General features: G+C 37.2%; 1 protein-coding gene and 1 long non-coding RNA gene across 5 annotated transcripts in view; one reads left to right on the top strand and one right to left on the bottom strand.

The window, feature by feature from the left end:
- The first annotated feature begins 1,222 nt into the window (after positions 1 to 1,222).
- Positions 1,223 to 20,675, top strand: LOC310879918. The gene is made up of 2 exons (XR_014571230.1): positions 1,223 to 2,202; positions 2,249 to 20,675. It is a non-coding gene; the product is annotated as an uncharacterized lncRNA (long non-coding RNA).
- Positions 20,307 to 23,818, bottom strand: part of BACH1 (BTB domain and CNC homolog 1) — a 30,230-nt gene continuing 26,718 nt past the window's right edge. For all 4 annotated transcript variants that reach the window (XM_083794803.1, XM_083794804.1, XM_083794801.1 and 1 more), the window contains one exon: positions 20,307 to 23,672. In XM_083794803.1, the coding sequence (XP_083650929.1) occupies positions 23,211 to 23,672 (462 nt within the window). In that variant the 3' untranslated portion in view covers positions 20,307 to 23,210. The remainder of the gene's footprint in view (positions 23,673 to 23,818) is intronic.

Genomic DNA, 23,818 nt, shown 5'->3' with positions numbered 1-23,818 from the left:
TTGGGCTTCACAATGGAAGGAGCCACAGACTAGATGCAAGAATTTTATCCTGCGATAATCAGGAAAAATTTGCATCTGAGCATTTCTATTTTCAGAGTCCCTCTGCAGACTGTAGCCAGCATGCATTTCATTCGTGGTTTTATGGAAAATGTATATTTCAGCACTTTTTCCAAAACTCGTTAGCTCAATCAATTTTAATCCATTTTCTACCTTCCCCTGGGGTGAACAGAGGAGGAAAATACAGATAAAGAGAAGAAATGTAAGCAATATCTGCAGATGACATCTTCCAGCAGTAGCACTTCTAGCATCTGATAACCTCCCACTGACAATCTTTCTTGCGGTAAAGGGTATAACAAACTGTTGCTGGGCAGAAGGAAAATGTCAAATGCATGATAAAAGTCATAGCAAATATATACTTCAAATGCCTGAGGATTTATTACAAGTGTGTGTTTCTCCTTTGTATTGCTGCATTTTGAGTGCTCTAGACCCTTCATGCACAAAAATTAAATGGAGGCATATTTATGAGACAAAATATATGCTTTTATGGATAAATTCTTCAATTATTCTTTTGCTATCAATGTACCAGAAAGAATAGCTACATAGTCAATTACCTAAAAAAGTCAATCCAGGCTCAAATTCTCAACACTCCGTTGCCAGTTAAGGAGAACTTTAGACTCCCCCTTCCCAAAGGCATAGTAAATAACAAAAACTGCCTTGTCTTTTAACTCTCTCTCTCTCTCTCTCTCTCTTTTTTCCTTAAGAAAAATAAGAGATTTTAATGCTTTGTTCCTGCTAGTGAAGCTGTGCTGCTGCTTGTATAGGAAAGAACAATATTCAATAACTAGGACTTCTAATTGGTGCTAATATTTTTTGGTCTGCGGCACATGATGTACCTCTAATAATAAAGTAGCAATCAAGTGCAACATGATGAGCTCTGTATTCAGCATACAAATGAACTGTAGTCTTTTCAAAAAGTGTAAATAAGAGACCTCTAGTGCCCAATAAGTTTGAGGGCTCTAATGCACTCACAAGAACTAACACAATGCAATACAATGTATTGTATGTATCACACAATTGTTAAAACAATGAAATGTAACTAAAAGCTTAATGTTACTACTTTTTTCTAATATTAAAAATATACTAAGAAGAACTACACCAGTAAGTTGATTTTTCCAAAATGCAACTCAAAGCCTTTTCTTTCCTCACTCAAGTGCCCCACTGAGCCCCACCAGCACCCCCTACAGTGGAGGAGAGCTCAGAGGAAAACAAAAAAGCAATAAGCTCAGGGAAGAATATATCCTAAACAAAGCTGCATATTCTTGCAACTGGAGGGTAACCTTGGTTTTCCATAAGACAGCTGCACCAGTGAGTCATCAAGTTTCAGACACAGTTAACAAAGAGCAATGTCTTCCTGAGCCAGCCAGACCACCATGTGGGGGGAGCGCCCATGTGGCTCAGCCCAGCATAATGTATTATACCAGCCAACAAATAAAACACATTTTGAAGAAAGCAAACATTTGTGCTGATCTCAACCCACATGTGCCTTGTCAGTGACTGGGGACACCCAGCACAGTGATGGTGAACATACAGAGTCTGGTAATGGGAATTACGTCTGTATTGTGATTCAACTGTACATTGCAGTTGTTATATTATGCTTGTGATTTCCATATATTTCTGTATCATTCTGCTAAATCAAATCCCATGTAACACCAAATAAACCAAATAAGTTATTTGATATTAAACACATTTGGTAATAAGTAACATTTGATGATGAGCAGATTTGATATTATACCTTCCTCATGTGGAACATCTGAAAGAATCTGGTCAGAGAATATTGTGACATCCACTGACCAAGTTCATTCTGTAGAACTGTAAGCTGTAACTTTTGTTTCTTTGTATTCATCTTTGTAGCTGAAGCTTTGTGATGATCCAATTTAGCTCATAATGCTCAAACACATGGATTCCAAAAGATGATTATTACTATCAGAAGTATCAAGATGCGTGAGTGAAGAGAGCTATATAAATTATAGCAATTTCTGAATAGACATGGTAATCACGATCCTACATTTCTTGGTAATTCAGATTAATTAATTTACTTTATTCTTAAATTCAAACTTCATATTTAAAAACAGTTCCTTAAAAAAAGATTGATGATTTTAAAGCTTTGGTAAAGCTTAAGTAAAGCTTATGCAAACATCTTAGGTAAAGCTTTGGTAAAGCTTAAGTAAAGCTTATGTAAACATCTTAGGTAAAGCTTAGATAAATCTCTCTTTCTGTAGCAGAGAACTGCACACTAGTTGATCACTTCTCTATCTGAAATGTTGTCCATTCCTCATTTTATCACACATTCAGCTCCAGTCTTCACTTATGTTGCTTAGGGGCATACCTATGCACTGAGCATGGACACATGCAAGTTCTTTTCTCGTGCTTTTCTGCAGCAGTACCTCCCAGATTTGCCGCAGTTTTTTTCTCCACGTACCTGTTCAACCTCTCTTTCAACCTATGTAATATTTTAGCACCTAAATATATCTTTGTGCATGAAGTCCAAGCCATCCATTAAGCGAAGCCCCACCTCTTGTTTGGTTTGAACCAGGCTCCTGCTAGCTTCATTTAATGGTCCACAGAGGAGATGTTGAACCGTTGGTCCTTCTCTGCCCTCCCCTTCTGGTCACAACCCTGCAGGGCCTCTGTCACATCTCCCACATCACCTCTGGACCTCCTCACCAAGTCCTCGTGCAGGAACCATTCCCATTTTTGATCCTCACAAGCAAGGCTCAGGGATAACGGGTCAATTTATGCTATTCTCTGTCAATTAGCTCTTAATTGCAGTTTGTATTCTCTGGGGCCCCTCAACTATTTGCCTTAATTTTCAGATGATTAAATTGAATGTCCTTGTCACAGTGGTGACATTGATTGTTCAAGGAAAACCAATAGAGCTAAGCAGCGACATCCCCTGACTCCTCTCCAGTCTCCCAAGAAGCTGCAGGAATCCTCAGTCTCTCCCTATCAATACAGTAAAGATTTTACATAACAAAATCACAGAACATTTCAGAAACTTGCTTGTTCTGAGTCGTGATTCCTCAGCTCAGCAAGCATAGACAACAAGCCACAGACAGATCACTTTTCATGGGTTATTCCATTTTCCATCCTCATTTCTAACCATTGAATTTCTCACACATATGAAAAACTGTAGAAATAGCCGATGTCCTGGACCCTTTTTTAGAAACTGTAACACCTTCTGACGTTATGACACTTAGCAAGGCCTTGGGAATGCCATTTTCACCTGACCAGGCCAGGACAGAAGCCTGTCAGGGGTGGGAGGCCTCAGGGGCATCCTCTGCAGATGCTGCCCAACCCTCCAAATGGGGGATGAGACACCTCAGCTGAAGCATAAGCAGAAAAGAAGGCCTCTAAACTAAACTAAACTGAACAAAAGCCTGTGGACACCCTTCTTAGAGGGCAGCCCTCCCTTCAGTGGGTCAGCATGACAGGGGTCCATCCGTTGCTCTGTCAGGCCTACAGGCATTCCTTCAGCACCCAGCAGGACACAGTGCCAGAGTTCATTGAACGCGTGTGTTGCTGGTAACAGGCAGGGCCCAACCCAAATAACAACACGATCCTGATTTTGCCAAAAGTTCAGAGTTTAACCTCACAAAGACTGATTTGCTGATCTTTGCTCATCTGTTTGTTTCAAGTGCTATGTAAAATTTTTACCTGTTCATACTGAAACCACACAGGCCTGATAAAGGAAATAATGTACTGGAAACAATATGTCACACAGATATAACACTGAAATCAGCACCTAAATGACCAAAATCCTTGCAGTTGATTTGAGAGTATGTGAAGACAGTATAGCAGAGGCTTAGATCATACTTTGTACTAAAAATGACTCTCAAGTGATTGCTGAAAATGTTGGTGTAGTCAAGCAGGAGAATAAAGAAAGCTATTAATAGCAAAAAGGCATCTGTCCAGAAGTAGAAGCCATGTCCAAACAAGGAAAATAGAAAAGTACATTAATGCTAGCTAAAGATAAAGCCATATTAAAAATACACTGCAGACAAGTTTTTTGAACTTTCTTCAAATTTCTCAGACGTAGAAAATCAACCAGTCTGTAGAACCCGAAAATGAAATAGGTGCAAGAAAAAGAAATTTACACGAGAAATTTAAAGCCATAGCAGAAATGCTAAATCAATGCTTTACTTCTATTTCTATCATGGGGAAGAACATGGAGTTGCCTGTTTTGGCACCTAGCCATACAATCAACTGGAGAATCTGCTAAATAGAAGCGTCAGTAGAAGAAATGTAGAACAAATAGATAAAATAAATAGTAATAATTCATGAGGACCAAATGGTTTTCATTCATTAATTCTTAAGTATCTCAAATATTAATTCTAGAAGTAGTTAGGTGTGATGTCTCCTATGGCATGAGCACTCAGAGAAAAGGAAAGTGATACCAACTTCTGAAAAGAGCTATGGAAGGATCTATGGAGCAGCTGTTTAGTAATTCTGCTGCCCGTAGTGACCAGACTGATTAAGATTATAACAGGGGAAGAATTAAAAGACACATCAGTGTAACAATGAGAAGGGTCAATATGATCACAGGAGGGAAGTCACAAACCTATTAAAGTTCCCTGAAGGGATCACCAAGCATGTGGCCATGAGTGAACCATGTTAGGGTTTCTAAAACGGGCTTGTATAATACTACCTGAACAAAGCTCTTTGTGAAATACAGGTCCTGTTACGGATTAATAATAGGTTAAGAGATGGGAAATAAAAGGCAGGAATAAACGATTAGCCTTCAACCTATACAGGAAGCTACCACATGGGTCCAGTAATGATCTCTGTGTAGAACATGGTCATAAATTACGTGAAAAAGAAAGTGAACTATACAATAAAGATTGCTGATGGTAATAATCCAGCACAGTAAAAGAATAAAATGCACTGTGAAGAGTTGCAGGAGGAGACTGAGCAGCTGGATGGTAAAATAGGCAGATTAAATTCAAAGTTGTTAAAGCACAGTGATCCATATAGGGAAAAACAACCTTATTTAGACATGCACACTAATGAGTTTTAAACTACCTGTCTATGAATAAGAAACAAAAAAAATCAAGAGCCATAGTGAATAAGTTTTTTGGAAATAGATCACTTCTGGTCAAAGAAAAAAAAATATTAGCAAAGATTAGGAATAGAGAATAAAACAGAAAGCATTCTTTACCAGTATATAAATACGTCTCTTAAACAAGGCATGCAGTTCTGCTCACTATATCTAAAAATGGATATAGCAGAACTTAAGAGAGAAAGACAAAGACGAAGAGAAAACAGAACAAGGCTTTAGAGAATTACTCATCATGGAAAAAAGAGGCAACAGGTCAGTGTTGTACAAAATTCTGCGCAGTAAGGAAAATGTGAATAGAATTGTTATTCACCGTTTTTCACAACACCAACACTTACAAGCATCGAAAGAATTGGTCAGGTAAAAAAACATAAAAACAAAATAATTAGAATGATCTTTTCTGCATACTTAAAATGTGTCACTCGCCAGCATGTGAAATGTACTTTTTCTCAAAAAGGAAAAAAAAAAAAAAAGCCACTAGGCCATTAAAGAGAAAAATCCAATGCAATCTTGGGCTTAGGAAGCCCATAACCTGTGGATCACCAGGAGGAAATGCCAGGTGAAGAATATCACTGTATTTGTCCAAAGTGCATTAGCCACTCTCACCAAGTGCCTACAGAGCCAGGTGGACCTGTGTACAGACAGCATGACTGTTTCTACACTATAAATACTGAAAAAGAAGTAAATCAAACTGCAGGAACAAATTTGCACAATAGTGTAGAAGTCAGCTGCATCCCAGCTTTACCAACTCATGAACAAGTTTACCCAAACTCTACCTAATCTGTACCTGTTTACCCCTAAAATGAATTTGCCAATACCATTTCCTGGAGATAGTGTTTCTTGTGAATTTCTTACTTGTCATGATTGCTGTGGGCTGGAAATCATACTCTCATATATCCATTTCTATCTGCAACCTGAATACTAGCAAATGAAAACAGAACCAAGAGAAACTCAGATATAAAATAACTGCAAATCTGCCAAGTAGGATGCCAAGAGCCTCATAAGAAGTACCTGTATTTCCTTCTTCATGGTCCTCCTTTTTCTTCAGCAGTCATTTTTTTTTTTCCTATAATCAAAATGCACATATGTAGTTCTTTCAGAAAACCTAGCTAATTTGAATTTTATTTGCTGACTAAAAGCTTTTTCAGACTTTATGTAGTATACCCAAAATAAATTAGATAGTAGGTAGTTTCAAAAAAGTGGGTGAAAAAACATTACAAGAAAAAACTTTTTTGAAAGGCCAAGAATTTATCCCTTGTCTTCCATGATCCTGAAGAACTTTCTGAAAGATACTATGTGCTGACTGCAGTCCCATATACTATACAACAGTAATTTGTAAGGTCTTTCACATCAAGTCAGTTCTCAGAAATGACTGCAAGAGTCAGAACAGACCATGAAGATCTCTCATTAATATAGAGATGCAGATACTACAGTTCAATAAAGAACATGAATTTTAATTAATTAATTTATTTATTTTTAAAAAGACATAGTTTAGCATGAGTGGTATTTTGGATAAGACATGATTCTGCACAGGCATGTTAAAATGTGTGTCTGTGTTCAATAAGCTGAATTATTGTTCTTAACTGTTACCAAACAAACAAACAAACAAAAAGTAAGTCTTTAGATTAAAATGTTGAAATATTTCACTTGGCGCACAATCTTACCGGGGGACTAACTTCAAATTAAAGATTTAATTAGTGTGGTGCTTGGTAACATTAGTAAATTATCTTTTGTGGTTATAATCCTGGAAAGCATAATGTTAATGTAGCTGAGACATCCCAAACTCTATAAATAAAATATGGAAAGGAACCAAATTACTATATTGAAAATCAGAGGAACATTCACTTTAATGTGTTACAGCCTGAGCTTTAAATAACATTTATGACAGTTTGTAAAATTTATTACCAAAGTAGTTATTTGCATTAGCAGATTCCTAGATCTAATCATTCTCCAGTCTTCCGTTCTCACTGTCCTGTGTTTCACAAATTTCAGCTGAAATGATTCATGGTTTCATAAAGGTCGGAACATCGATTACAGACTGTTAAAACTGATTCTCAGTTAGCTGATGATCACCATGCTAGACTCATTTCATTATAGGAACTCATTACATTTTCCCCTCTTCCTTTATTTTTAGAATCAATTGTCTGAAATATACAGAGGATGCAGAAAGTATTTACTCCTTAGGACTCATAGGAATAGTTTATAATTACCCGAGTGACTAAGGCCTTTTTTTTAAAAACAGTCAAATTTACTGAGCGTGAATGCATTTTGTGACAATGCACAATATGGAACAGTGCATTGCTAAACCACAAGTCACAAAACAATAGGGTTCGTAGATTAACTGGGCCACAGGTAGAAAAACAGAAAAAGTCAAAGAAGGATCTAGGTGAGATGAGCTCTAAATACAAGACAATAGCTGGTTTTACGCCAAGAGCACAAACTGCAGGGAGAATAACATTGTTGACTGAAGGACATCAAATCAGGGTTCTGGGAAGCTTTGCACTAATCCTGTGTTGTAATGACAGCTTAAAAATTTGGTACTTTGATGAGTTCTGAGATTGACTTAAACCTCTTTAATTTGGCTTGCTGGTATTTAATCTTTTAACTTTGCATTCTTAATCAAAACTCAAAGCAGATCTTTAATCTTGTATGTAAAAAATGGAAGATTAGAGGCCTCTGATCTGCCTCTCGGAGACAGCTGTTTGCTTCCCCTTCTCATTCTCACTGTCACAGCAAGTGAGAGCCATTTCAAACCTATAAGAAGGTCCCAGGAAAAAAAAAGGAAAGACACACTACCAAGCGTGTCTAGTTTTATTGTAAATTCTTTGGGGAAGGGATAGTTTTTTCCAAACAAGAAATGCATTCAGCAACTCCTTTAAGATGTTTAGGCGTTCTTATTCACCAAGCCTGCTTAAACCTAATTAGTACTTGAAGAAGATCATGGTGGAGTGAGTCAAGATCCCTTAAGCAGCTCCAGCCGCAGGCACCTCATTTTGGTAACTTAGGGTTGCCAGCATAGAGGACTGTGGTAGACACAGCACCTTGCAACACCTCCTCCATGGATGTTTTTAGCTGCCTGTAGCATCTCTGCAGCCTTCACTATCAGTGTTTGAAGAGGTGATTTTGTGAAACTTGTTGCTTCCCATCTCCACATGCACACAACAAAACGCTGCAATACAAAGACTGGGCCCACATCCTTGGGGGACCCGGGCTAGCACCCAGGCCACCAGGCTGTTTTTCCCCTGTGACCAATCTAGTAATTCATCTCACCTCACCCCAGCGAGACAGCCCCACTCAGGGGTCTTGCCTTGAACTCGGCAAGAGAAGGATCATTACAGTATAAATGATTTAATTAATTCAAAAGCAAGTGCATACATGGCATTGCTAATTGCAGAAGAAATCTGGGATAGGAGGGAAAGTCACCTCTCTTTTGTGAGCTTCATTTATTCCTCCTGCGTTGAGTTCCTTGTCTTGTACATAAATCTCCAAGCATCTGAGCTGCCTCACAAAACAACAGTTGATTTTCTCTGCACGTAGCTGAGCTGAAGTCATTTAATGTCATGAAAATCTTAATCAGCCATGTTAGGAGAACAACAATCTTGATTTCACAATTCATTTTAAATTCATTGCACTTTTCCTCATAGTTCTGTAAGCACTTTATTTTACATCATTGTTAGCGATGGCTATCCCAGTTTATCAGTTCCTGAATTATTCAAATTCTGTAAAGAGAGGAAAAGTCCAAGGAAAAATCATTCCCTGAAGCTCAATAAGAGTTTTGAACTATCTTCAACTTAGTTTGATGATAGTGAGCTAGAATTAAACTTTTCATAATCTCTATCATTTCCTTAAAGAGCATATAGAGATGGATAGAATAACAAAAATATTTGGAGTTTTATTTAAAGGAGGAGGAAATTCAAAAGGAAAAAGGCATTTTTGATACAGACCAATAAAAACACAGACCAGGAAAAAAAATCCTCAGTGAATAAAAGGAACGTTTCTTGTAAGGTTTCTAACACCATAATTTTTATGCAGTGCACTTGTAAACAGAAAGGATATTCACATAATCCAAGGATTATGACAAGATCTTCCTTCCTCCCTTTGGGAAGATAGCTCAAGATTAAGAAACTTTTTAGAAACAGCCCTGACCAACATAGGTAAGATCTTTCTTCATCACCTTCCCTAATAAAAACAAATACTGCTGCCCCTAATAATCTCTAAATTTAGCAAGACGTCTGTCATTGTCATCAAAAATGGAAGAAACTTTTTCTTGCAGCTGCTACTGTCTTATTGCTCATGGTCTTTGAAAGGAACAAGAAAAACTGGTGTGAATAAAAAGGAAGATCTCCAATCCTCAAGTTTTCTCTTGAAATGGAAAAGGAATTCGGTGAAACAGAAGTTGGTCCTTCAGCTTTGTGGAAGTTACAGTTGCTGTTTGACTGTGTCAGAAATGAAGAAGTTGAAGTGGTCTGTAAATATTTAGAAGTGTTCTCACATCTTCCTTGTGATTTCTGAAAGCATTATTAGTGAAGTCAGTGAATCACCATGTGATCAGACAGTCAGAAATAGGACCAAACAACAGCTAGTACTAAAAGTATGCATTTATTAGCTGTTTGAATGTCATTATTTTCTTTGTTTTTTTTCCCCATGAATTCAGATGAAAAGTATAGCTTGTCATGCCAAATTTTAGTACGTTTTCTCAGCACCATTATCCTTGCACAAAGTACTATTGCATAAAAAAAATTCAGTTGCTGTACAAACACAAGTTGATGCAAACACATGCAATAGCTACAGTGTTCTGCAGCAAAACAGACCAGCCAGCGGGAAATTTCTGGAGAACAAGAAGGTGCCCACTCAACAGGAAACCAGCGTATTACTAGCCATCCCCATCCTCCCTCCACAGTCAGAGTTAGCAAGGTTCTTTCACTTGATTTCTGAAGCAAGACGTTCTCTTGTATTCCAGTTCTGCTATTACAAACATTTTCAATAGCCAGTGATTCTTCCTGGCTGTCATCTACACTTCTACATTACCCCTGGCACTCCCTCTTGAGGATCTTGTTTTACTAAGTAGGTGCCTTTGCAAAAGAGGAGGGAGGAATGAGTGAGAAGCCAGATCTTTCTTTTATTCCTTCTTAATCCTTTATTCCCTGCAAATCAAATAACAATTGGAATTAGTCTTCCAGTGATATTTACAGTTAGCCTCCAATCCTTTACTCATCCATTTTAAACAACTGCATGAGGTTTCCTTCCTTCCGTTTCTTATCTGAAAGCCTGTGCTGAAACATCAAATCATAATCACTGTTTTGGTGATTTTTTTTTTTGCTTGTTTTTGTATAACTTTGTCTCTTCCTCCAGATGATATTATACATAGCTAATAACGTGTAGAAGGAAGTTAAGAACGCTAAACTATGGGATTGCTCCCCTTGCTTCCCAGAGTCTTGCTATGCTCAAATTCAACCAAATAGGTTGTAGATGTGGATGGCAAGGGATAAAACTTAGAGCTTCAGCACAGCATCTAGACTCAGCTGGCAATCATTAAGGTATATTGGATATGCGAACACTGTCTAGACACTACAGCAGCCTCAACCACTCAATCAGCCTACTATTAAGACATACAACAGAGCTAATACTGCTTCTGCGATACTGTTAAAATCTATTTACTAACATTTGAAATGTATGCAGCTAGTAACATTAAAATAATTTTCGATAAGTTGCTATCCAAAATCCCCAGTTGCAACAAGACTTTTTTTTTTTAATTTTTAATTCAGAGTAGAACATCTAAGAAATATAAAAGCAGGAGACAATCTGATCTTCACATTAGGTTTTATCTCATTATCTAATACCAAAAAATTGTCAAAATATTTGACACTAATTGTTGCTATCACGTATAAAGCTTTAACTAAAATATCTCCCTATGATTTTTTTTTTATTTATTTTTGTCGTCGTACCTGTGCCAAGAAGGGCTGCTTTTGAAGGACTCGGGGTGACCTTAAGCTCAGCAGACTTCCTGTCCATTCACCTCATCCAACTAACACAGACGTCCATGGGCTGGCTGGACATACCTAATATTTCCACTTCGTCTGGTGCTGAACTATCAGTGTAGTAACCGATCATACCTGTGGATGTACACTTGGATGAAAGCACTGCAGAAGTCACCATCCAGTATCTACTGAGACCTGTTTCCACCCTCATCTCCTGGATTGACCTGCAAGAAGTCTCACCTCAAAGACAGCATTAAAATAACCTTTTAAATGCAACACCAAAACAGTCCATAGAAGATTATACAACACATGAAGAACTACTTGTTTTTAGTAATTTGTAGGCTCCCCTAATTTACACCCCCCTTTTCTTTTTTTTTTTTTAATTCCCTTTTTGTCTTCTGAATTAAGGATTCTTGTTTCCCTTCACAAACTTGTTTTGATTCTTCTAGTTTATTTACAGACTACAATATTGTTTCCTGCCTATCCTCTTCACTAGTATTATAATTCCCAATTTTGCTTGGTTAGCTGCTGGCTTTCTCTTAAAACATAAAAGGTGCTTTATCATCCAGTGCTTTAAAATGCTTTGTTTAGTCATACACCTAAACTGGGAAGTTCCCATTGCCTAAGTCACCCTGATTCCTGGAATGAAAAGCCTTCTGTGAAAAACCACTACCAAGCCTTAAACTATACATTCACTAAACTACATCCACTTTTCAAACTTCTTCCCTGAGTGAAATTGCGTCCTGGTTTTGGCTAGGATAGAGCTGACCTTCCTCCTGGGAGCTGCTACGGTGCTGTGTTTTGGATTTAGTATTAGAATAATACCAGTAACACACCAATATTGTTGCCATTGCTGAGCAGTGTTTACACTAAGCCAAGGACTTTCCAGCTTCTCATACCACCCTGCCAGTGAGGAGGCTGGGGTGTAGCAGGAGCTGGGAGGGGACAGATACAGATCTCCCATACCATATGACGACATAATGAACAATTTATATGGGGTGGCTGGCCAGGGTGGGGAGACCATTGCTCAGGGATGGGATGGGCATCAATCAGCAGGTGGTAAGCAATTGCTTTGTGCATCACTTCTTTTGTACACATTATTATTACTATTATCATTATTATTTTTCCTTATTTTCTGTCCTAATAAACTGTCTTTATCTCAACCCACAAGCTTTTACATTTTTTTCCCCTCAATTCTCTCCCCCATTGCACTGGGGGGGAGGGTGAGCAAACAGCTATGTGGTGCTTAGCTGCCAGCAAGGTTATACCACAGGTTGGAGAGCTGCCAAAGCTTTCAGTATCATCATTTAAAGTTATCTTTCCCAATTTTGGTTGACTAGTGGCTTTCCATTATGATGTCCAATGTGTGCCTTGACGTCCAGTGTTATAAAAACCCTTCTTTTGATCACACATCCGCTTCAAGTATAATAGAAAGTGCTATTAAGCATACAAGACATCACACGAGCCTAACAGATAAGTTATGGGAGATCTACACCCCTGAAATGGCACTAATCACCTATTTTTAGGCAACCCAATTCCTCTACCAGTGTCAGCAATGACAGTAGCAAAATTAATCACAATCACTGATACTTTACTTTGCCTTGGAGTTTATCTAGCCAGATAGGAATATTTCTGTGCAGCAATGAAACAATTTATTGCAATTACCACTATTGCAGTGGGCCCCATTCCCCTGAGCTTCTTCATTCTTGGAAGAACACAGAATTGGAAAGCATATCTACTGAGCTTTTTAAGCTAGCCTCAGCTCATTCAGTACATCTCAACAACAGAAATCCTTGTCAGTTAGCAAAATACTTCAATTTGTCTCAATACTTCTTCTGCAGTTTCATTACAAAGCCTTGTTATAACCTACATTTTTGTGTTCACCTGCCAGATTTTTGTGTTCCCCTGCCAGATTTGCCAAAGTTTCAGATACCTTACAGCACATCGCCATGAGACAGCCCCAGCCTCAGAGCAGAGCTAAAGAAAGTTCCTGGCCTTGTGATTTACATGCTGGCATCCTCCTACAAAACAGAGCTAAAACTCACACATCACATGCACTGAAGAACCAGATAAGAGGTGACAACAGCTGTCGTTACAGAGCAGATCTGGCCTTGACACACAGACAGACTATAAAATAGCCCATAAATTTAGGAAAGCCAGTATTGATTGCTGTGGACAATTTCAGATCACCTGCAAGCCTTGCCACTAAGGAGCTGAAGGCTGGGGATCCATATTGAAAGAAGGTGTAGCTCTAGAGCTATACTTCATATTCCCCCTCTCACAGTAGTTTACTCATTTAGATCCCTGACTTCTCAGGGCTAATGTTGAAGACAGTAGGAGTAATGCTATGTAACACACAGGCACTTAGTTTGATAACAGCATTTTGTAAAAATAAGGGCTAATTTACAGCTTTGGGTTACAGTTGTAAAAACCTACAACGATTAAACCTTCATTTTAAAAACTGTGTGGGAAGAGTCATGACTAATCTTACATCTCACTTTCATGTGCTTTACTTCCTATCTGAATAGCGCACAGTAGCTTCTGGAGGGGATAGAAGTTTGAGGAAGAAAATCAGCAACAGCAGGACTTCTCTCAAGTCTTACACAATTTTCTGATTCTCGAAATAGCCAAATCATAAATCACACTCAAATGAACAGTGAGGAAAACAGAGTCTTGGGTCCTACTATTTTATGGACTTGACTGGTGACGATGCGGTGTGACGGTCACACAGCACATGCAGAGTTACAATTCCTATACTTTACAACAAGTCACAAACTGGGAGGAATGGAAAGGCAAAGGGGACATTATTAAAAACAGGAAGCCTTTGCAAATGACTTTTTTCCCTTCGTTAGCTAGCTAATGACACTGAAGCAAGATTTCTGTTCTGGCTGACTTCTGTCAGTATCCAGTCAGCAATTCTGAACATACAGGATGGTGTGATGCTGACAAACATCAAATTTATTCATCAGTATTGCTCAGTCTGATTTGAGATTTAAAGGGAAAGTTAAAACTAATATTGCTTAAGACTTGATTGACTTAAAATATTTTTTTAAACATTCATGAAAGTAGCTGTTGGAGTGACTCTCCCCGATTGCTACAACTTGTTCTATACTGGCAGAAAAATCCAATAATTCTTGAGATATAAACAACATACATATCTGCAGTGCATGCAGCACTAGTATGGCTATTTTCAGGCAATAAGCCACCTATAGAAGATTGCTACGAAAATTGCTACGAAAAACTTTCAATGCAATTCCTCCTGCAACTGTATAGCAAATCACATTTCTCCGAGGTATTTTCACTGGAGGAATTTGCACATTAGAAAGTTGTAGCACCAGAGTGCCAACCCCAAACAAACATCAGCTGTTGGATGTCTAAGCCCCCAGCCCAAAATCACAGCTCCTTTGGGAAACAAAGCAAAACATCCAACAACACACAGCTGCTGGCTTCTTGGCATAACAGTTTGATTGATAGATTTCCTAAATTTGTGAGCATGCAAACAAGATTTCAGCCATAAGAACATCTCCAAAAAACACTGGAATTACTACAGGGCAAGTGCCTCAGTTGCAGCAGTCTTCCTCCCCTCAGTTTACTTTTTCCCCTATTAAGAACTCCATAATGTAATCCAGTCAAAGAATATTTCTAGGATCAGATGCTAGATCTTCAGATCAACATCAGAGGAAGAGGAAAAGAGTAAAGAAGGATTAATGCTGCTGTATTTTATTGCTTAATTTCTTCAATGCTTCATTGTAAGCCTGTATTTTCAGAGCTTCAGAGTCCAATGTTAAAAGAAATATTGAGCTGAAATAACCATTTGATTATAAGATAGGGCAGAAATAATTTTTGACAGCTCAGACAAAGGATTTTTTTTATTTACTTATTTTAATTATTTTTGAGATGGGAATTATACGCAGGTCATCTTCTGTCACTAACAAAACCACTTGAAGTATTTGGAAAGTTTTCATAACTGCAAAACAAAAGGGAATGTACCAGCTTGAAAAATGGGGATTTTCATTTTATGACATCTGTACATTTTTGCTTTTAACATTTGCATTTCAATACATTAGAGAAGTCTTTGTCATCACATTGTTACAACAAAAAGCTGTTTTCTGGTTAAGCTTGTCATTTTTCAAGCAAATTAATGATATCCCTAAAGGCACTTTTATGACTGTCTCTAAGATTTACATAATAAGAATTTTATTTTCAGTGTTATGGTAGAAAATTTTGCCATATGCACATGGATCTACCTTTTTATTTTTTAAGCTGATGAGGGAAAAAGGGAAATTTGAGAAGTTAACTGCTAGGATATTTGTATTAAGTGTTTTATTTAGCTACGCAATTAAGAATTACATAAAGTTTTAGCCTATGATTGAAACACCATTTTTCAAATTCATTCTTCTTTTACATACACCCTAAAGCTTGATCTGGCAACATCTGACATCAGCATGTAGGACACTACAGTTTCTCAGCAGAACTAAATGCAGGCATCTATTTTATCTCAGCTAATTCCTTCTCCTTCACAGGCCCGTGTTAGGTGGCATCAGCTGAGAGCTACAGCTTGTGCTAGGTAAAGCCTGTGTCAGCCAATATCTGCTTCCAAAGCATGGTTTGTTCTGTGTGTTCAAACCAAACACTTGGTATCAACTGGTACCCTTCAGGCTGCCAGAAAGCAGCATTTGTCTTCTTCAGCAGCATCCAAGAAGATAGTCCAGGAAGAAGGTGTTTTACCAGGAAGGTGGAAAAGGGGAACAAACATCCTCAGCTTTGTGGGAATTACCTCCTCTTACTGCACAGTACACACAAAGTGGCAAGATCATATTTTCTTAGACCACAGACTGATGCTATCAGTGATAGTCTGACAACAAAATAATTCGAAAGCTGTATCTTAATTTTTAAACCAAAATCTACGTCTGTCCCTATTTATATTTAGAAGACTCAATGCTAGCACAATTTAAAGACCTTTCCTTTCTTAGAAAATGAGTAATATAAAGTCATTTGTACTAAGAGCAGTAATAATAGCACTAAAAAGGTACACAGGTTATGTCAGGCCCCAAGGCAAACTGTAATGTACTCTGCCACTTAAATTCACAAAGAGGAAAGCAGTGGGAAGTGTTTTATTATTATTATTTTTTTACTGTTGTTCTAATTTTTATCCTGAAATCAAGCCAATGAGATACTATACACTTGAGGAATGAAAAGTTGCAAGCAAAATAGATGCTGTTGCAATTCACACCCGAGTACAACATCAGTAACCAGTAGGCTGCATTCACATCACCGATCTGCTGAAATGAATAAGTAGTAAGCATAGTTTACAGGATGAAGTGCTAGATATTGAAGTTCATATTCTAAGTTTTTTTTTTTTTTAAATAATCTAAATTCACTCTTCCAGTAGATTTTTTTTAACCAACAAACATTTCGCCCTCACTGATACACCTAGTGATGCATGCAGTAAGCAGTATTATGCTGCCATCTACAGTTTAAAGAAGAAAACAGACTGCACAGTTCAAATTATAATATAAACCACTGGATTAAGTAGCACTTATAAAATAAAAATCTGAGCTTCTCAAGAAATGAGCAATCAAGATGCACAGACATTTTTGTGCTTACATTCTAGCCCAGTAAGCAAGACTTGAGGCCTTACTGAAAGCATCAGCAAGACATCCTTGAGAAGTCCTAGCTTGGACTAGAATAAAAAATGACAGTACATTAGCACCGAAAAAAAATAATATTTCAATCAATTGTATGAAATACAGATTTGGGAATCTTGGTTACAAATGTGAGATCACCTACTAGCACTTACTTTCAAAGTAGGTATTAGCAGCTTGGAAATAGTTATGAAAACTTCACATTCCAAAATATTTGGACACCACAGTTTTTCTGTTCTCAGGGTGGCTCTTCATAAAGTTATATGCCTTTGCAGAAAGTTTGTTTTTTTTTTTAAAGAGTATTTCCATGAAAACAAAGAAACCCATTTTCTTGTTAAGAAAACAATGGAAGTCTTGTGGATGTGGAAATCCTGCAAGTTACCAGTTTGTCTTGCAGAATCTGACACCTGGCTTTATTTCCTTTGATTTTTGTATTTCTTTTAAAATCATGAACTAAGAAAACAAAGTTCCTTATTTAATTTGAGTGACTGAAATTCCAAAAGCAGATGACCATATTCTGATTGTCTCTCTAATCATTACAAACATGTTCATTTCGACCTTCTAGTTTTGTAACACAACCAAATCACTGCTGATTTTTTTTTTTTTTTTTGGTAATCAAAAATGTACAAGTTATAAGTGGTACTAAATTACTACTAAAACATAAAAGCTTGCTATTTTTTTTTTTTATCTGTATCCTCATTCTTTTCTATGTCTGTGGATACATAGAAAGCTGGAAGTTTTTCGCCAGCTATAGCGCTCAGAAAATGCTTCTCATGAACTGAAAAGGGAAGAAGCCACTACGTGCACACAAAGAGTACTCTTACCTGATGGTAACTGGAGTTTCAGACCATCTACGATCGAGCATTCAGCTTCTACTGAACGTTATAAACAACCTTAAGGCTTCCTAGTGAATACTGACCGTACTATGCAGTTTGCTCTGCCTGACATTGCCAGAATGAAGTATTGTATGAGGCGCCCCACACCTCTGTTTCCTCTCAAATGCAGATCCAAATACAGGAAGGAAATGGATGGCACATGTTCTGTCCACAAGTTACTCTACAGACCGTGTGGCCCAAACAGCTCCAGGTTCTCCAAGACATTTGTCAGTCCAGCTAACAGGTATTCACGTTTCTGATGAGTTCAGGGAATTTTTTATATGTACATGCACATTTACTATATATTTACTACTCAGTAAACCAGCCTGTAGTAAGAACATACGAGTCAACATTAGCAATATATTATAGAAGCCTAATATAACCCTCCACAGAACAAATTCACGTTCATTCATAGTCTAAAGCTATTTTTACCCTCCTGCAGTCATACCATATCTTCTCTTCTCAGAGCCCAGAAAGCCTAGAAGTCCTAGAAGTTTTGTAGGTAGCAAGCTGAAACACTGTCCTAGAACTGAGATTTTAGTTTATCTTGGGCTTTGATTGTATTATTAGGTCCTCATCTCTTAACCAATATCTCTTTGAATAGGGACTATTTGTATGTGTGCCTACAACACCTAGTAGGTACAAAAGCTTTATATATATTTTATATATATATATATATATAAACAGCATCCTTAGAAAACTATACTATATACTAAATAAGCATTACTGTAAATGGTTTTATTTCTTCCACTTTTCTTTGAAACAGTGGAAAAGGGATAGAAAAGTCAACCTGACCTTTCTGTAACTCACCTTCTCTTAACCAGAAAAAAAAATGGGTTCTGGCATCAGAAATTTCACCTGAATCTTTCTTGGCTCAATAGAAAAATAAACATTTGTTTTTGAACCCATGAAATGGAAAAACGCTTCTCAGCAACAAATGCCATTACCTGGACCTTCATACACAACCATTCCCAGAAGTGTTTGTTTAAACATCCTGCTCATTTCTAAAGCTTAAATCTGAGGTGAACAGTGCTTTCCCTGCCCCATGCCGGTTACCTAGAACTGGAAAAAAAAAAGATTGCTCTGATAGCAAGATTTGCATCCACATATTGTCAGATTACCATTTGCAAATCAAAAAGATTAAAAATAGTAATAAAAAGCTTGTATAGTGTATACAAATTTAAGAGGCCACAGGAGTATAATGCATGCTTAAATACTTTGCTTAAACCTCTTTTTAAAAAAGGTTTGTTCTTCCCTTTTCCCTTAAGTCCTGTCCACAAAAATTCAACCGACGTGAAGTCTGGTATTAAAAATCCCCATGATCCATGTTACTAAATCCCAACTGTGTGCATTTTTTTTTGAAAAAAATGGAAGAGGAAATCAATGTGCAAACAATGTAACAGCAAACCACCATAAAGGTCCAGCTTGTCCAGCTTCTATTTCTGTGCCAAAAAGGGATAAAATTCACTTTGTTTGGTATAGATCAACTACTTCGTTTATCCTGAAACCTTTATCAGAATAAGATTAAAGAAATTTGTTCCAAAACTGCTAGTTAGAGTGGGTACGTTTTCACTATTTCAACATTGGAAGATTTTTTGCTGCTTCAAACAAATTTCTTACTAATTTGACTTGCTGTCATACTCAGACAAAAACCAAAGTGCTACTTAGAGTACCAGTTATCAGCAGTTCCTCATTTCTTACTTCCTAAAAAATGATCCAGAGGCAGAACTAAATGTACAGTCCTGATCTCTGGTGCATGTACTCTTTAGCTTTCATTGCAGTTGTTGTTTCTTTCTGAATATTAAGAGGAGTTTTAAACAGCACAGAACCTTGCACTGAGATTTTAGTTTCCTCAAAGAGGAACCACAGTAACCTTTTTGTGAAAGATGACATCTTGACTCTTAAAGCCAAGAAATGCACGAAACACCTACAGACTAAATTCAAGTGACTATGAATTTCAAGGACAAAACTACCCTTGAGAAAAACAGTCTGCTGCCATACCAAGCAGCAAGTTAAGCCTTATAATCCATCATATTACTTTCCAGCTTTTTCTCCTAAAATGACTGCTTTCACTTTTAATGACGCATCTGCTGTAGGATCAAACAACTTCGGACTTCAGTGCCAAATGCACAAGTTACAAAAACTTCTAAAGAAAAGCTTTCTGAATAAGGTGAGTCACAGTACTGAAAGGTCAGATCCCATATTACAGTTAACTGTTTAGGAGGTACAGAGGGAGATAGGATAACTGTAGTTTCTCAAAGGAGAGCTCTTCTGCAATCCTAATTACTTAAGAGGACCTACCTTATCTACAGTTGCAAAGATGCTTCTACCTCTACCTCATGCACTTATCTGGACTATACGCACAGTCATTTGTGTTTTTTCTTGAACCAACAAACCTATACAGTATCCCATTAACCAGCTATTTCCCTCTTTTCTCTCTCCAAATCAAAAGCTCAGTTTCCCCGAGAAGAAAACCCACTCAAACAGAACAGGACACAATAAACATCAAATAAACTTACAGGAAATTTATTCCAACTTAGTAATATTTGCTATTGTGTGTATTATTCAGGAATTTATAGACCATATAAATTATTTTGCTACTACTTTCAGAAATGTTTTAGTAGTACTACAGAAGTTAATAATACACCAATAAACATTGTCACTGCAAAAGATTTGTACAAAAAAAAGAAAAGCCTTTGTAGAAAGGATAGTGGTTTTTATTGTAGTCTTAGAAAATATTGAATTATGAAAGATACAAAATCAACTGTTGTAATTATCTGTTTATTTTACAATCTGTATGCCACCATACTCTTATGGCTTTTAGATATTCTGTCCAAAGTATTTTAAAACATGCTTTAACAAAGTATTTTACAATTTCAAAATTGACTATTTCTTTACTGGAAAAACTCCAAAACATTTACCTGAGAATTCGGTATCATAAAATTGTCATTCATTCTTAAAGTTAATGATATAGCCTACAGAAGTCAACATGCAACTTGTATGTCTACTGTATTAAATAAATATTTTAAAAATTATTTGATGCAGCTGGTTAGGCAAAAACCTACCCTCAAACCTCAACAAGTTCATCATAGATTTAAATACATGACATGAATTTTATCCTAACCCAACGTGAAACGACAGCCATAACTTCTGCACTGGAAGCCCTGCGACATTTGCTAGATGGAATTCAGATGTGGCTGATCAGACCATGGCAGTGGAGCACAACTCTTTTCGGTGGATATTCTAGCCTCTGGACCTGGTCATCACAGACTTTGTTTCATTCACAGCCAGGTGAGTCAGGGTATAGGCCACTGGATATATTTAAGTTCCCAGCCAGTCATTCTCTATATACGTGCTCCACCAGTTTATAACAAAACATATTTAACCCAAGAAATTCCATTTTAGAGTACATGTATTATAGGACAATGCTTTAAGGTCATTATCCATGTCGTTTCAAATATCAACAACTTTAAAAAGTGATAGACAGTAGAGGGTTTGGGACTTTGTTTTTATTTTTACTGTTTCTGTTGGCTTGCTTACTAATTAAAATGGACACTTAAGATAATATACTGCCCATGATGGCAGTACATGAGGGAGGCAGGATTAAATTAACCAGGAATATACAGATGCTGGAGAACAGACAGAGAGCTTCACGAGTTATACATATACAGGATCAACACACATAAATCCTAGTAATTTAAAAGAATTTCAATTTGATTATCTGAAAATATTTCTGAAGCAGCAGAACTCTCATGATGTCTGCAATATAGTATTTATTTCTGAACTTCAGTTACGGCAAGCACTGATTTATACAAGCTATGCTCCATTAACATAATTTTTCCCCTTAAAATATGATATATGATGAAAATCCAAGGATATCACTAGAGATTTGAATTAACTTTCAATCGCGTAAGTGAGGTAGTGTAGTCACTTGTATTAGGTGCTGGTTACGAGAAGTACTGTTGAAATCTGTCAATTTTGTTTTAAATAAGTGGCCTAATAGTCTTTATTTATTAATGCTATGTTACCTGCTAAGAGGAAGAGAATTAAAAAAAAAGATCCTTGCCAAACAGTTTCTTTAGCAAGTTTTGTCTCACTGCAAGAAAAAACTGCAAAGTAGTATTTACAATAGTCCTTTGCTCTAGTTGCTGCCTACTGTACATGCACACAAAGACACAAACAGCTAATATACACTCTGAGGTAGGAAATGAAGAATTCCACTGGCTTGTACAAGATTCTTCATGTTTTGTAAACCAGCAAAACCAAAGTTTTCTGTGGTGAGGTTCAATACTTAGTTCTGGTGTGAGAATAACATCTAAATAACAAAGCAATCATCAGTACACAATATGCATCTTCTTCCACATAAAAGTCTTTCTTAAAAAGGGGGGGGATTACTTTCCATTTCTCTTATTTTAGTGGCTGAATTTCTCCTTCATAAAGTAAATAAAAGAAATCCCTCCAGCTCTTTTCCTTATTATACTTTTTATACATCTATACTTATAACACAAGCCATTGAAAATGCACTACAGGTTTAGCCATAAAATTATCCTGAAGATTAAAATTCTGAAATAGATCTTTACTGGTCCCAGTGATCAGAGGGCAATTAGACTTAGAGATTATAGACTTAGAGATTACTTAAAATGCAATTAGGCACTGAAGTTATGAAGAATTTGGTGCCTGAATACCATAATTAAAAAAAACAAAGCCACTTGTCCATAAACTTTCACAATACTTCAATTCCAACTCATCACAAACAGCAGCAAGCTCAAAGGTGCTAGGATAGTAAGTTACTGTACATCAATGAATTTTAACAAGCACCTGGGATTCAGATGCCAGAGGATCCAATGCACACTGTACAAGCAAAGAACTGTATCAGTTTCAAGCTTCTGCCTTTCCAATATGTTATTTCTCCCACAAAAAATAAACAGAGGAAGAGCAGTATGCTGCAGCACCTCCGCTGTTCCCATCACCTTAACTACACATGGGAAAGCTAAGACAAAGGCAAATATTTAATAAAAGGTGGCTCTGGTACAGGGATGTGAACAGCAGGAAGCAGTTAGCTGTTCCAGAGAGTATTTGCCAGAATCTCCTCATAATGTCATGTTATCCTAACCCATCTATAAACATTTATAAAGCTATATATGCTTCTTAAAGTTTGTCTGCCAGGAGAAAAAAGACATCTTAAACAGATAAGCACTCCACGTACGGAAGTCACTGTGCATAAATATATGTTAGGAATCTTGAGATGTAGAGTGGCATTAGGTACTGTGGCATAAACCAGAGTGAAGGCTACTTGATACCTGAATGAAAGCTTCCTCACAAATACACATCTGTGCACAAAGTTTATACTTTCAAAAAACTTAATTGAACATCCCTTGCCATCACCACACAGAAAAAGCTCTAAGGCTGACACATACAAATTACACTTTAGAACTACACAGAGCAAACCCAAAGCTTGCCAGGTAATATAATGACCATGTAATTGTCAATGTAGCTTTTAAAGAAAGTTTCCTCTTTCACTTTGAAGTTACTTTAGGATAATGCTCAATCTCGCTTTAAATCGCAATGCTGAGAGGCTGGCAATAGGAAGAGAATAGATTTACTCATCTGTAGTGCATTTATCAGTCATTTGCTGACAGAAGTCTGTGATAGCACCACTCTGTCCACACTGCTCCACGAGTGAAGTTTTCTCCAATGTTCTTACAGAAGCTGGATGCAGTTCTTGTACTTGATCATATGGTGCATCACATACACCTTTCACACACTGATAACAGGAACTCTGCTCGTTTGTAGACGTAACACCTGAAAGGCCATCTGCTAGTTCTAGACCCGTTGGTATTGCAAGCTCGCTATCAGATGGCGCTGTTCGTTCTCTCTCCGGGAATAAAAATGAAAGCGGACAATCTGAGGAAGAATATTTCGCAAGTATTTGTATTTGCTCATGACTCAAGGCTGCTTCCTTACACACCTGCTGGCAAAGTCCAGTCAAATTCTGCTTTGTCTCACCCAGAGTTGACAAAATGTGATTTCTCTCCTTCAGCAAGTTTTCTTTCTCATTTTGCTGCAAAAAGAGAAATAGCTTTTTAGCGTACATTTTAACACAAAAAAAAACAAAACAAGTCTGTAAATAACATTGCCAAATTCCTTCTGTTTCAGCAGACTGTAAGATCAACAATGACACAACCAAATGCCTACTAAAAGCACAAT

The sequence above is a fragment of the Anser anser genome (assembly GCF_964211835.1).
Source record: "Anser anser genome assembly, chromosome: 1".
Classification (NCBI taxonomy): Eukaryota; Metazoa; Chordata; class Aves; order Anseriformes; family Anatidae; genus Anser; species Anser anser.
The sequence above is the reverse complement of the archived record's forward strand: the minus strand, read 5'-3'. Positions and strand labels throughout refer to the sequence as shown.